The 15,095-nt window shown below is 38.0% G+C and overlaps 1 protein-coding gene across 8 annotated transcripts in view; it reads right to left on the bottom strand.

The window, feature by feature from the left end:
- Positions 1-15,095, bottom strand: part of ptprub (protein tyrosine phosphatase receptor type Ub) — a 214,193-nt gene that overhangs the window by 103,701 nt on the left and 95,397 nt on the right. For all 8 annotated transcript variants that reach the window (XM_081389782.1, XM_081389784.1, XM_081389785.1 and 5 more), the window contains exon 3: positions 1,619-1,890. In XM_081389782.1, the coding sequence (XP_081245908.1) occupies positions 1,619-1,890 (272 nt within the window). The remainder of the gene's footprint in view (positions 1-1,618; positions 1,891-15,095) is intronic.

Here is a 15,095-nt window from a genome sequence, read left to right as displayed (position 1 = left end):
AATGATGGTAGATTGTGTCTCGTACGTAACGGTACAGTAAGGAAATTAGGTTACTAGTTGACTAAGACGTGTCAACACTATTGACTTGGTCTATATTGTGGGCTTGTCCAAGCCCTACAGCACTAACCTAAATTCATGCCGAGATCAATGCTAATTAAACAGTGCAAAGGGCATGACTAATAAGACAGTAGCTCCATCACTGGTTGTGTAATGCCTCTTTGTGAGGATAATCGATGTCTGTGTATGCTACAGTTGGTCGAGCTCTGATATAATATCTTTGTGTCAAAGCAACTTTAAGGGCACATAGTCAAAAAACTGTTTACAAGGTCTGCCATTGAGATTACAACCGCTGTCAGTCATATTGTTCATTTGTGGCATACTCTACAGTTTCAAGGCAAACATGGCAAATTAGCTAAGAATCCGACATTTCTGAAATGTTTTAGAACGTGATAGCTGGTTTCTAGCTGGTTTTAAACTGGACATTAGCTTGTTGACCAGCCAGCATGTTAAAAAAAAATAAAATAAATAATAATAATAAACATTTTGACCATCTTAAACTGGTTCAAGATGGTTTGCTAGTTTGCACTAGCTAATGACCAGGTTTAACCAACTAACTAATGACCATCAAAGACTAAGCTAATGAGCAGTTTGTACCAACTAATGAGCATCTTAGACTTAGACCAACTGATGACTAACTCAGGGTCCGTTTACACGACAACGATATGCTTAAAACTGAGAAGTTTTTCCTTTGAGTTTTCTGCGTACAGACGACACCATTGTCAAAACGATCCCATTCACACGAATCCGTGAAAACGACTAAAATCCCTGTATTCTGCTGCCAGGCCATTAGATGGCGATGAAACAGTAGTATAATACGCACGTGCATGACGTCATCGTCTTCAGAGATTCGCGTTTTTGTTGTTTACACGGAGACCGTTTTCAGAAACTTGCATTTTGAAACCCGTTTTCAAAACTTTGCAAACTTTGCACCCAAAACGCCGTTGTCATGTAAATGAATGGCCAAAACACATAAAAAGTTTTACGTTTTAGTTGAAAATGGTGTCGTGTAAACAGCCCCTTAGACCAACTAACAACTCACTTGGACCAGCTAATAACCAGTTTAGACTAGCTAATGAGCTGTTTGTACCAATTAATGATCATCTTAGACCTCATTTGGACAACTTGGACCTACTAATGAATCTCTTGGACAGATAATGACTAGTTTAGATCAGCTCATGACTAGTTTGTACCATCTAATGAGCATTTTAGACCAACTGAAGACCAAATTGTATTTTCTAATGACTCTCCTGGAATAGCTATTGACCAGTTTAGACTAGCTAGGACCAGCTTCAGTTTCCAGTAGGATTACCATGTTACTTTGATACTTTGATAGTGGGCATGGTATTTACACAAATTCTTAAAAGTATCTTTGGAGAGTCCCATTACCCTCATCTAGTGACCAAAAACATCCTCCATTTTGTGAATTAAGCATTTAAACACATCCATAAATATACTGCATGCGACATCAATCAATGTCAGACAGAAAGAATAACTTTCTTTTTCTTTTGAAAGAGTAACCAACCATAAAAGACAGTCACTAAACCATAATGTTGCTCACCTGGTACTCATTTGGCCAGAAAGTGCTGACTGCCAGTTCCACCTGGTGCCACTGCCGTCCACGTGAGCCAGAGACATTCCATACGGGAATGCCAAGCGGCCCACCGTTGACCCGCACATAAACCCGCAGCGCCCCCGGGCTGTGGCCGTCTCTGCTGTACAGGAAGTAGCTGAACTGCACGCAGTGCGTGTCGTTTTCGCTTAGTGTCTGCAGCAGAAGCTGAGCCCTCTGCCCCGCTGCATGCTGGGAGGAGTTGACCATCATGTAGGAGCCTTGAGGAGGAAGACAACACAGCAAGAAGGAAGAATCAGCCAAAGGTCAGAGCCATCACATATAAACAAACACACTCAAATATCAACTATTAAAAGAAATAGTCCTAAATTTAATATGGTTCCTCACACAAAGCAATCATATCACTTCACAAGGCATGGAATAGCCTATAGCGCACGGGTCATATGAACCTGTTTTATGATACATTTATGTTGCGTTTTATCCTTTGTGGAGGTTAACATCCACTGTATACTCTCGTTATATTGGAAATAATGCTTCTTTCAGAAATGCTTCTTTCATGTTTAAGAAATATGGAAAAAAGGTCATACGGGTTTGGACTGACTTGAGGGTGAGTAAATTATGACAGATTTTATTTTTAACTATTTGTTTAACATACATAGTCACTTTGGGTTTTGGTAATAAAATATAGTATAAAACAGCAAGAACATGAAATATTTTCTGTGAATAAGAAAACATTTCATATCTTTGTGTGGCTACAAACATTTGTGGAGAGCTTTAGTGCATATTAGAGTGTGCCAGCTTAAAGAAACAGGCACATATATACTAAGCTCAGAGAGAATAAAAGAAATTGAGGGGGAAATAAATATCCAGCTTCTCTGCGGAGCATATCTGCTGTATTACAGCCTACTCAGAAACTTCTGTGTAGTTTTCCCATTCCTACTTTTCAAAAGCTCTTGTTTGTCTATTTGTCTCTTTCGGCAGACTATCTCTCCCTTCAGTGAGTTCACAAAGGATGACAATTTTGGCATTACTCTCTCAATACAGAGCACACAGAGAGAGAGACAACACACAGCAGACAGCACGGAATACTAAAATGTCTTTCATGCTCTTTTTAGCCTCGAGGCTCTCTGTCTCTGCGGAGTGTGACAAATGCAAAATTTCTCTGTACAAAGACAGAAATTTGTGAGGTGTTGGTATAGCAACAGGCACAAATACTGTATATATACATACTGTATATGACTCTTCAATTAGGGGAACTTTTCTGTTCCCTAGGATGGTTCCCTAGTATCTCGTGGCCTCAAGATAGTATCTCGTGGCCTCAAGATACTAACTCGTGGCCTCAAGATACTTGTTAACGGACACCCTGCAGCCAATCAGAATCGAGTATTCACCCAGACCATGGTATAAATGAACATAATGGACACCTCGTCGGGCATTAACCCTTACTTAATGTATACATAAATAAGTCCATTATAAGAACATGTAATGTACTTAAAAGGTTTAAAGAAGTTTAAAGTCTCAAGATTTATTATCGAGTCAAACGTCTAGTCAAATCTAGTCTAGTCAAAAATATAAGATTTATATAGTCAAACGTCCTTAATTGTGCACAATCTCACATGCAAGCACATAAAACAACATTCGGCCTGCTTGTTATTAATCAGAGGACAGTGGGACGTTGGGGTTAGGAGCTCCATTTGCAAATTGAGGCTGAGTGAATAATTACATATGAACCATTCATATACATGCACACGAGGAAGAACTTCTAACCATGGTTTTTCCGTTTTTTCAACCATCACTCAATCCCAAGGTCTTTCTGTTGATTCACATGAAAAATACGAGACCGGACCAGACTGTCCTTGTTGCCTTGGTATCAAATGAGTTTTTATATGGTCTGACAGAGCAAAACCTTGATTAAAAGACAACCTCATTTTCCTAAGCTGAAGGTGAACAGCTATGAATTACAGTACCTAGCAAAGAAAGACACTTTACATTCAAGTTGAAATGACAGGCAGAAATCAGCTAGTCAGTGGGCAAAACCTGGCATTGTGTTGGGGACACTTTCTTCAATCATGTACTGAATAATAACAACTTTTTAAATGTATACTGGCCGCAAAAAGAATGTAATAGTTTTTACATTCAAAACTATTTGAATGTAAGCCTTACTGTACATAAAAATGTATGAATGCCATTGTATTAAATAAATCATCAAGTATAAGTATAAGCACATATTTCAAGCAGAATTTACCACAACATGTTCAAGTCTGAAAATCACATGTACACACACTTTAAAAAAAGGATCATAACTAATAACTAATGGCTCTGGGACCAGGCCCTCGCCAAAGCACCTAGGACATCCCTTGATTTATGCATGTCTGGGTGTACATGTGTGTGAAAAGCCCTGCTCTCTCAAGGCATTCTGGTTAATTAGATTTCTCAAGGCTTCTTCATATTGCACTCTAGAGACATCTGAAGAGCACATCACAGGGAAGAAACGAAGGATGGAAAAGGAGGGAACACCGCTAAATCTACAGATAAAGAGTGATTTAGCTGTATTAAACATGCACCTCAACCCACAGAGGAGCTGTTAAGAGTCACTGAAAGCAAGGAATTATAACGTTTATGAGGTACTGTTGATTTTCTCAAGCCCATGAAGGTAAAGCTGTTGACTTTGATGAAATGGCTAATTAAAGCTCTCAATACTGATGTAGCTAAATTGCTGCCAAATTAATAAACTAGATGGACAGATACAGTGAGGAAAATAAGTATTTGAACTGGGTCTTCCAACATGACAATGACCCGAAGCACACAGCCAGGATAACCAAGGAGTGGCTCTGTAAACCCAATAGAGAATCTTTGGAGGGAGCTCAAACTCTGTGTTTCTCAGCGACAGCCCAGAAACCTGACTGATCTAGAGAAGATCTGTGTGGAGGAGTGGGCCAAAATCCCTCCTGCAGTGTGTGCAAACCTGGTGAAAAACTACAGGAAACGTTTGACCTCTAAAATTGCAAACAAAGGCTACTGTACCAAATATTAACATTGATTTTCTCAGGTGTTCAAATACTTATTTGCAGCTGTATCATACAAATAAATAGTTAAAAAATCATATATTGTGATTTCTGGATTTTTTTTTTAGATTATGTATCTCACAGTTGACATGCACCTACGATGACAATTTCAGACCCCTCCATGATTTCTAAGTGGGAGAACTTGCAAAATAGCAGGGTGTTCAAATACTTATTTTCCTCACTGTATATGGACAAATTGATATATTAAGGATGAAAAAAATCCATATATAAGTCCAACATCCAGATATAAGTCCAACACTAGAAGCAAATACTATTAGAGCTTTTTATCTAGTAGATATAGCCTAGTATAGCATCATTTTATATGAGTGCTGGGCAACGATTGATCGCAATTAATTGCATCCAAAATAAAAGTTTGTGTTTACATAATATGTGTGTGTACTGTGTATAATTATTTTGTATACAGACACATGCATGTATACATTTAAGAAAAATGTGTTATTTATATATAGCATATTTATATACAGTATAATATAAATGTTTAATTATATATTCAGTATATATATGCAAATATTTCTTAAATATATACATGCATGTTATATATACAAAATAATTATACACAGTCCACACACATAATGTAATCAATCGTTGCCCAGCACTTCTTTTTATATGCCACCGTTCTATTGTGAATATAAATATTTTGACGTCAGACCCCAGAAGTCTAATTCGCCGCTGGGTCCTTTGAAGTTTTTCCATGGTGTTTTATAATGGAGTTTATCAAATTTATGAGTCAAATAAAGCCTGTGGTGAACACAGCTTGACGATTCTTTGACGTTTTGTTCTACAACGTACACTGCAGTGCACACACTCACACCCCAAACTGCCTTATCTAGTTACTTCTTTAAAATATTTTCAAAAACAATTCGCTCCTGAATTAATCTATGTATTTGAATGAATCATTTAAATAAATGATTCAATGACTCGCTCATAAAGACATTTACTTGCTGCCACCTACTGGCATAAAAATCCCCACCACCAATACAAAGATAGTGAATATAATGTCTGGCTATCATAATCTTCTAAATCATTTCTGCATCTGAACCAAAACAGAAATGTACATGAATACATTTATAGATAATGTGATATTTTAAGAGATGTACTGATTGAACAGACAGAACCAGACAGCCAAATAGATGTATTCATATTGCTTTATTATAGTGCAACCAGCACATTCAAAAAAGCTTCCACTAAAACAGTGGAAAACACATGGCGACATTTGAGAGCACACTCCAGAACTCTCTCAAGGAGGCGCTGATTGAATTCACAGCAGAGTGTCTGTGCTTCGTCATATCATATTGAATCTGAACCCAAACAACAGAGCTGACCATATATCTCAGCCAGAGGCCCCAGAACCCATCTGAGTGCGCTGGCACCCTGTCCGTCTCTTTCTCACAGGTGGGAGTGGGGCAAAGCACAATATATTGGTGCTGACATTTTGCTTCTCGCCATCTTCTCCTGCTTTCAGATCAGAATCCAATCTCTCAGAGGCAGCCTGAAACCTCAGAAAGCCAGGGCGCCTGCCACAATTTCTCCCAGAGGACTAAAATGTTGATTATTCAATATTTAATTTCCCTTAAACCGTGAGCATTAAAGGATTTTTGTCGGGATAATTACGAGCTTTATCGACAGCATCTGTGGCACAGAAAATTATTTTGGCTTGTCCCTCAGTTTGTAAAAACAGCACAAAAAAAATATGCAAGGCACTTACAAGTGTACCAGGGGCATAAAGAAGAAATGTGAAGCTAGAATTTTGGAAATGGTGTGATAAGTGTATGTTTATGTATATTCCAGTGCAATACAATTGTACACTGTATAGGCCTATGTCACTCACAGACTCACAATAAAAATGTAAAAAAAATCCCAAAAATATCTGTCAGACTTTTAAATGGCTGTAAAGGCAAAAAGATGCTTTTTGTTCCCAGAATTGTGTCCTTACAGCCTCTATCAGCAGCCTCTAACCTCCTGTATAGTTTCATTACAGATCCATAAGTGCGTGTAACACGTTGATTCATTAGTTCAGTGAAAGCGCATATCTTTTTAAACCAGTACATTTTTAGAGAACTTTTCTCTGAAGAAACTTTCTGATAACAACAGGTCTTACAAACACCTTATGATTAGGTTTTTGTCCTCACTTTGAGTCTATTAAAGTTGTTGAGTTAATTCGTCCAAAAACTCGATCCTGTTAACTGTCAATATCAGGTGCTAAAATAAAGGTGACGACCGAGGCTGAACACACAAGAAAAGCTCATTCGAACTGAGATAATTTGATTTATAAAATGATTACTGTTAGAAATGTTTAGGGTGTCAGTAATTAAGTAAACTGATTCTGTCTTATTGCCCGAAAAGAAAATGTTTCTGGTGATTGTTCAAAGGTTAATTGGGTTTACAAAGCTACTCTCAAGAGCAGTCAATAAAATACTCTTGTAAAGACGATTCCACGGTTCACAGTAATTTGTGGCATTCATAAAACATTTCCACTGTGTTTCAACTAAGTCTAGGGAAATGTAAGCAGTAATGGATCAAGCTCCTCGTTGTATTAGAGACAGACATCATATATCATTCCATGCATTAGAGATCATACATATTCAATGATATCCTTGAAAATGACCCAAAGTTTTATTACCTAGCATGACTCCAGGTTAGCAATTATTCTGTGTAAAACCGAGTCACCCTAATCACTGTCAGTCAGCGTCAAGTCTAAGAGAGCATTGTCTTCTTTTTCCATTATGAACGATGTGAACTTCTAACCTTCAATGTCTATTTTTCTCCTTCAACCTTTTTCTTTTTTGCAAAATGGATTGTGTGAATTCCATTAGCACTGGAATGATGAAAGATGCAATGTCAGACATAACAAACAATACACACGGCAAAGGAAAAATATATAAACGAACCAAGGCTGAAAAAGCACTAAGGTACCAAAACAAAGCTTTGTGTACTTTTAGGGCATTTTTTGATGTGAACTCGTCAGGAAGAGCAAAGAACCTCCTGCTGAACCGTTCAATAAGGTCAGACGTCCCTCTTGCCATTTTGATATTTACACTGAAAGCGTCACAGGTTAACCTTTGACTACTCACCTCATCGTGAAGCCACCGTTACACACCGGCACAGACATACTGTTCACATAAACTAGAAATATCAAACATAAGGTGACCTTTGGTGAATTATGCCTCCAAGGCTGGTGAAATCTGATAAAGTCCCATCCATTCGCTGCTAACCCTTCCCAAGGGCACAGGAACATACATAACAAGATTTGAAGTGATTGAGCCCATCGTCATTCAAACGGTGCAGCGCAGGAAAACAGCCACTCGCCAGCTAACCGAGATACTATCTCGGAGAAAACAGGAGAGAGAGCGAGTCAAGAAAGGACCAAGGACAGCGTTGAGGTGGACGAGAGAAAGGCTGAAAGATGCAATCACAAAAAAGTTAGAGAACTCAAAAGTTGAGGCCTGAAACAGTCAGAGGAATGAGAGACAAAAACAGGAAGGGAGGGCAGATAAAGGTGGAATGGAAAACAAGAAAGTTATTAGAAACAGAAAAGAAGAGATATAAAGTCAGAGAAGCAGGGACAGACCTGGGGTAACGGCACTTGCCACTTTGCATGAATAAGGTAGAGCATAGTCCGTGAAAAAGAGGTTCTTAATCTTTAAAAAAATGTGTTACCCCCCAGGAAATCAAACTAAATATTATATGAGATGTTTTATTGTTCATTCACTTTATATCAGGTTTGAAATTTTTGCAACCCAGTTAATTTGCAACTTAAAACTTAGAAATGAAATAGAGTAAGGGCTAACCAAATGTTGACCAAAAATGTTTCCTTGTAGTTACAAAAAAAAAATGATTTGATCATTTTTCTAGCAATAACTTGGGTAACAGGGTTAAATGGTTGAGTTTGATGAATGCACTCAACACAATACTTTGTCCAAACATGAAAACGTAGAAAACAAAAATCACTTTAAATTTCTGTATGGAGAGATACACATATTTAATGTGCTTTAGCTGCTTTTCAGGCTAGGCTAATTGTGTTAGATAGCCTATTAGTTTTTCTATTACTAATAGGTATCACAACAACAAAAAAAGCATGGGGTTTGTACATTTAATGACTTTTACAAAGTCATGGAACACCAAAGTGCACCATATTCACAGAAATCAGAACTGTCCTTTTTTTTGTTTTCCTGTTTCTCAGAACTTTTAAGAGCATCTTTTTTTCCTCCATTTGACCCCATCAGCTGGGCTTTGTTCGCCTCTGACATCAAAATGCTTCAAAGGCGTGTTTGAGAATAAAAAGAGAGGTGAAGGGGTGCAGTGCTGAATATAGTTGAATCAATTCAATAGGTCCTCTTCCCACTTCAATTTTAGAAGTAGTCGTGCTCACATCTCACTTCCTTAAAGTCTTTAAGGCTCCTCCTGTTCTTATAGCCTCGGTGCTCATTTCTTCCCATGTCTTTCAGCCTTTCTCAAAAGGTCAGCTGAAATTTAAGGCATTCTGCCTTGGCTTTCTTTCTTCGCATACACGTGGGGATGCTTTTTGAAGGAGGACCGCAAAAGAAGATCAGGTTATGCGGTCCGTCATCATGCCTCTTACCTCAACCTATGACAGAACAATATAAAGTGTACAAACAGGTAAACCAACTAATCCAGGTATGTTCTCTGACTTACAACCCCAAAAGAGACAAAGGTTTCACTTCATTTCCCAATTCTACTGTATTTCTGAATAAATTCAGAAAAAGATTCAACTTGCAATTATGCAAAAGGACTGAAATCCTGATGGTAACATCTCATGTCATTTCCATGCGGCTGACATTCGCTGATGTCTTTCCCCCTAAAGACACAATTACTATGCGAGAGTGTGTGCTGGAATTAACACACACAAATGAATATTTCATCTCAAATGAATATTTTAAACCCTGTTGTGTAATCACATTCCTTCATCACTTCAAACATGTTTTTGAAATGACAAACAGTGCATTAAAAAATACAACACATTAAAAAACAAGTAGTGGTGAATATTACTCACAATTACGGTCTCTAGCATATTTTTAATAGTTGTTAGAGCACTTGAAAACTATGAAACACTATGAAAGCATAAAGCAGAGCATTCAACACTTACAACAGTCCATTATTTTTAGTAGGGGAGTAACAATACATCAATATGGATCGATATATCGGACAAATGACTAGCGATACGATGTATTGACACACATAAGGTACCTTTATTTTTACACTCTTCCACATCTTCAAACAATGTCCGTCTATGCATTACCGCCAATGTAACTGTTTATACACAGAATAACAATTTGACATGTGCATAAAAATGTATTAATTTTGATTATAATGCAAGTAACCCCACTAATATGTTCCATCATAAATTTCATTAAATTACGCCTTTTTGTCATCAAATTAAACGTCTCATTAGTTGAGTGGGGAAACATTTAATTAGCATTCATTAATCGGCCAAGTTTTCGTATTGAAATGCAATTACCGCAGGTCCTCTTAATGTAGTGGTACACTGAGCATGAAAATATGAGAAAGCCAATTCTTGGAATTACCCCAATACAATTCCAACCGATACATGTCATGCACAATTTGTAACAAACTCCGTCTTCACAACAAATCTCAATTCCCTGCTCTCATGGACTTATAACTAAATGGTATCTATTTCAAAAGCAACGTATGTGTTTTGCGTTACTACTGCTTCAAGTGTGCAATGGCAGAAAAACACAGCATGTGTAGTAATACAGAAATACCTAAAAGCTGCTGTTAACGGTGTGAAACCTTCTCAGTTGCAAAAAAATTCTATTTTCTCTCTCTCCCATGAAATTCAGCGCAGCGCCCCATGACAGGTTTTCTACTCCTGGGTGTGACACAATACCTAAAGTGTGACCTAATCTCTATTCAGACTTTCCCATCACACTGTCTCTGTCTTGAATTTTCGATCACTTGTTGTCTTCAGACCTGTCCTGTGCTCCACTATGTTAATAAATACATTTCTAGTCACCTTGGCTTGTTTCTGTCAGCTTTCGTATCTTGTCTCATTGTTCCTTATGTATTCACTGGCTTTTGAATGAAGGTTTGAGTGTCATTTAATTCCACTAATCATAATGTAAAACATAATAGAACTTTTACATCATGCCTGTGAAAATTATTATGGGATTCCTCTGCTAACCCAGTTATATACTGTATACTAGGCCTGGGATGATACACCTATCTCCCAATTCAATACTATCACGATACTTGGGTGCCAATACGATATGTATTGCGATTTTTTTTTAAGAATTGCGATTCTGCAAGTATTGCGATTCGATATTGCAAAAGATTTTAACACTAGACCATTGGGAAAAGTTCAATCATACACTTATACAGACTGTACATGATGTACTGTATAAGATGAGTCATATTTACAAAAACAAATCATCACATCTTTCTGAATTTTATTTCAGAAGCATCATACAATACTACATTCTCTTGAATAAATGATTCAATAACAAATACATTTTTTAAGTCACTTGTCGCCACTTAGTGGCGAAGCAATGTAATCGATAAATGCGTCATTTTAAGCACCAAGTTTCTATCAAAAGCTGATTTTGATCGCTATCGTAGACATCAGTGTTCATATTTGCACTTTAAACTTTTATCCAAGCACATCTTTAATCATTTTAACTATTGCATCACAGAAATAATGATGAGGTTGAAAAGACGGCAGTGCCAACACAGCTTTGAATGTTGCGATATGATTTTGTCAGTTTAATAGACAGACATATTGAAAGATCACGTGGCTGTTTGAATCGAGATCACAGTCTTTTAAAGATGAACCGTGCAGCTCTACTGTCATATCTCTCTCTCTGCATATGAGTAGCGGGAGGGCTTTTCAGTGCTTTCAGTCTCACGTCTTTTCCACGCGTCCACTTGGGATATTACGTCACTCAACACTCATAGACAACGACACATTTCATCTAGTCTGGCTATCACCATGCCAAGCTCAATCTTTTAAGACTGAACATTAGTCTGGGGAGTCTGCTCTGTATTTTCTACTGCACAAGAGGCGTGATCAACAGGCATAGTTCAAATGACTCTGTACGCAACTGGATAGTCCTTCAACCAATTAGACCAACGATCCGGGTGACATAATTTGCAGCGAAAACTCAGCAGCAGGAAACGTGTCAACAAACCTGTTGGTTTGGAGCATTGATCAGTGGTTTGCAGAAGTAGCAACGGCATCGAGCGATTTTTGCAGGTTGTGCAAAAAAAAAACAAAAAAAAAAAACATGAAAGCGAGTGGTATTTACATCCACTCGAGCGATTTGTTTGCTAAACTAAAGAAGACGTTGAGCATTGTCAAGAGGTTAAAAGGAATTTGATTGGATTAAACCCGTCAATAGCGCGGCAGGTGGATAAGCCAGTTTGTGATTGGTCCCCGAAAATTTGTAACCGAAGCAGGATAGAAGAATGTACAGGTGTCCAGGCTGAGCAGCAGGGCGAAATCAAATCGCCGGCAGATCGGGCTGGGTTTACCCAGTCTACATTTCATCCTCTGTTGGAACCAAAGTGGCTAACTTCTGTCAACCTCATCTACAAGCAAGGACAAACATAAAGCAATTGAATTTGAATTAATATCGATTCGAGAATAATAATAAAAAAAAAAATCGATTTTAGAATCGTAAAAAAATAATAAAAAAATAATAGCGATTGCTAGGTGAATCGATTTTTTTTCTCCCAGCCCTACTGTATATAGTTACTAGTTTAATGGGTGTGTAGAGCTGGGTAGGATGCATGCTGCCAACATTAAGACACAACTAATGAGATTAATGAAATGTGTTTAATGCTATTAAACGTCTTTAACGTAGGTTAAAAAGAACGTATTTAACTAATCAGCATTACAAATGTTATATTCTGTTGTGTTGGACGTTTGAATGATCAAAATGATCAAAACTTAATTGTCCCTTTCCATCCTTCAACAGGATAATATCCTTATATATAAGGATCTTGTTCTTGAGTGACTTGCACGGTCAAATAAAGGAAAAATAATGCATAATATTTTATAATATAATAATAATAATAATTATAATAATACTAACTATTTGATGCATACATAAATATAAAATATTTCATAAAATATATATATTTTTAAAAGATCAGTATTAATACTTGCATAAACTGACCAAAAATGCATGGTTAAAATAGACATAAAATCACATAGAAATAGAATCAAATCAAATCTTATCTTATGCACTTATCTAAATGTTATGCTACTGTAAATGACAGAAAAATAATTAATTGATGTTTGTCCTGTTATATAACCAGGCAAACATCTTGAAGCAAGTTTGAAAAGTGTTTGGCAGTGTTTTCCTTTATTAAACTGTTAGCAGAAGCATATTAAAAATGTATTTCCTGCTTGAGAACAAGCAATGACAGAATGAAGACTTGACTTGAAAAGTACATTGCCTCAAAGGGAGGCAACTGAAAATCGTATTCCCAATTCAGCCCCTCGGTTCCTCTCGAGACAAACAAAACCTCCTTAACCAAACAACACGCTGCTTCACAGGTGGATCCACTGGCAGAGCTCCAGCTCTTTAAATCGGCAATGAGAGGGGTGGGCCGCAATTACCCCGGGCTCTCAGGGGACGAGACAATGCATAGAAAGCTCCAGGTGAGCTGGAGACTGGGAGAAAAACTTCTCTGAAAGGCTATAGGAGTGATGGAAGACCAAACAAAACCACATCCATGATAAGGAGTGATAAACAGCCGAAGCGTGGCTGGACCGAGTGTAACCAGTGCCCTCTGGAGCTGGTTGGGAGATAAGCCCGTATCAGGAGCCGCTGACTCTTTGGTAGCTGTCGCCAAAGGCGTTGGGGAAAAACATGCTTCGCCGAAACTGTCTATACGCAGTGACCTTTCGAAACGTCCTCTGGTCAGCTTGCGATCGAGGGGAGGGGGACGGATGCGAGGCTGTTGTGTACCACGCATGATCCACGCCCTGTCTGAGGGACATAAGTATTTTTTGTACGTCTCCAGACCCTGAATTCAATTACAAAAGACCACATTTATCAGATTTCATCTAATGAATGTAGCAGAAAGCTAAAGGGAAAATCATTCAGACAGAGCAACACAACCTGTATTTTTTTCAATGTTGATGTTAGAGAAATTTTACAACAGTTCCATATAAAAAAGTTAATATTGAGTAACTTATATTTTTAAATATCTTATGTTTTGGCTTAACCATTGAAAAATAAATAAATAAATCTTTGTTCTTGAACGAATTAGATGAGTGAATGATTCAAATGACTCACTCATATAGAGTCACTTGCTTTTTAAACGAATAGGTTGAGTTAATGATTCAAGTGATTCACTCATTAAGACAGTCACTTGATTTAACTCTGAATAAATCAGTGTTTTTGAATGAATCAATCACACGAATGGGCTCATAAGTAGTAGGTCATCTGGGTACTTTTTCCCTACTCTTTTGTGAGTACTGAATTTGGACATACTTTTGTCACATACAGTTTTTCGCCTACTACAAGTATGCGATATTGGATGCAGCCGCATTCACTTGTTTCATTCTTGAATGAATTAGTGTTTTCTGTTTAACCGAGCAACGGAAGATGAGATGCAGTTCGGCAAGCATGTTTGCAAACAGTCATGTTTTTGCGATTCTACTTAGTGCAGAAATGACAAGCTTCACCTTTAAATAACAGCTCAAATGGTCTTGTTTTGCTGCTGTGGCGCTGTAATAGGCAAGGGAGAGAAATGGGGAGCAATGCAGCTTTGTTTAGGTTTGCAAACTCCCAAACTTCCCTTTCCCTATTTGAGGCATCTGTTTATTTGGACCCACGAGGAAACCAGCACAGCGGGGAGTGTGTCAGAACTAAGCGCCACTGGATGGGACCTGTTTTTTTTTGCTGACCCTCTCTGACAGTGGTATCCCAAGTGCACCTTTCCCAGAGCCCTTGGGGCCCGGAAGCAAAAGTATGGTCGAAATCTGGGCTGACATCAACAGCGCCGCTGACACTTCAGGTGCTAAATATAAGCTCCAGGTCCTGAAGTCAGGGGACATGTTCCACTGCGCCAAGCACCGCCAAACTAAGCCCCGGTTCCATTACAGTGCCCATCCATTTTTTGCCCTTTTAGGCCTGTGAATGCACACTAGGCATTATTTATTGGAGAAAAAACACACAAATTTACAAGTTATCTGCAGTCCTGAGGGACTCTGTGGAGGCTCAGCAATGCAGTATTTTAATTATGTAGCTTGAGGCAACTATTGACAGAATTAAAATCGATAGTGATAAATCCGCATAATAAGGCATTCAACAAGAAGCAGCCTTTAACACAGCTGGCTGCAGTTTCTTCATTCGCCTATGCCTTTGAGAGAGAAAATAAAACGACAAAGG

Source organism: Scardinius erythrophthalmus (assembly GCF_964197995.2).
Source record: "Scardinius erythrophthalmus genome assembly, chromosome: 16".
NCBI lineage: Eukaryota > Metazoa > Chordata > Actinopteri > Cypriniformes > Leuciscidae > Scardinius > Scardinius erythrophthalmus.
Note: the sequence above shows the minus strand (reverse complement) of the source record. Positions and strands in the feature narration are given on the sequence as shown.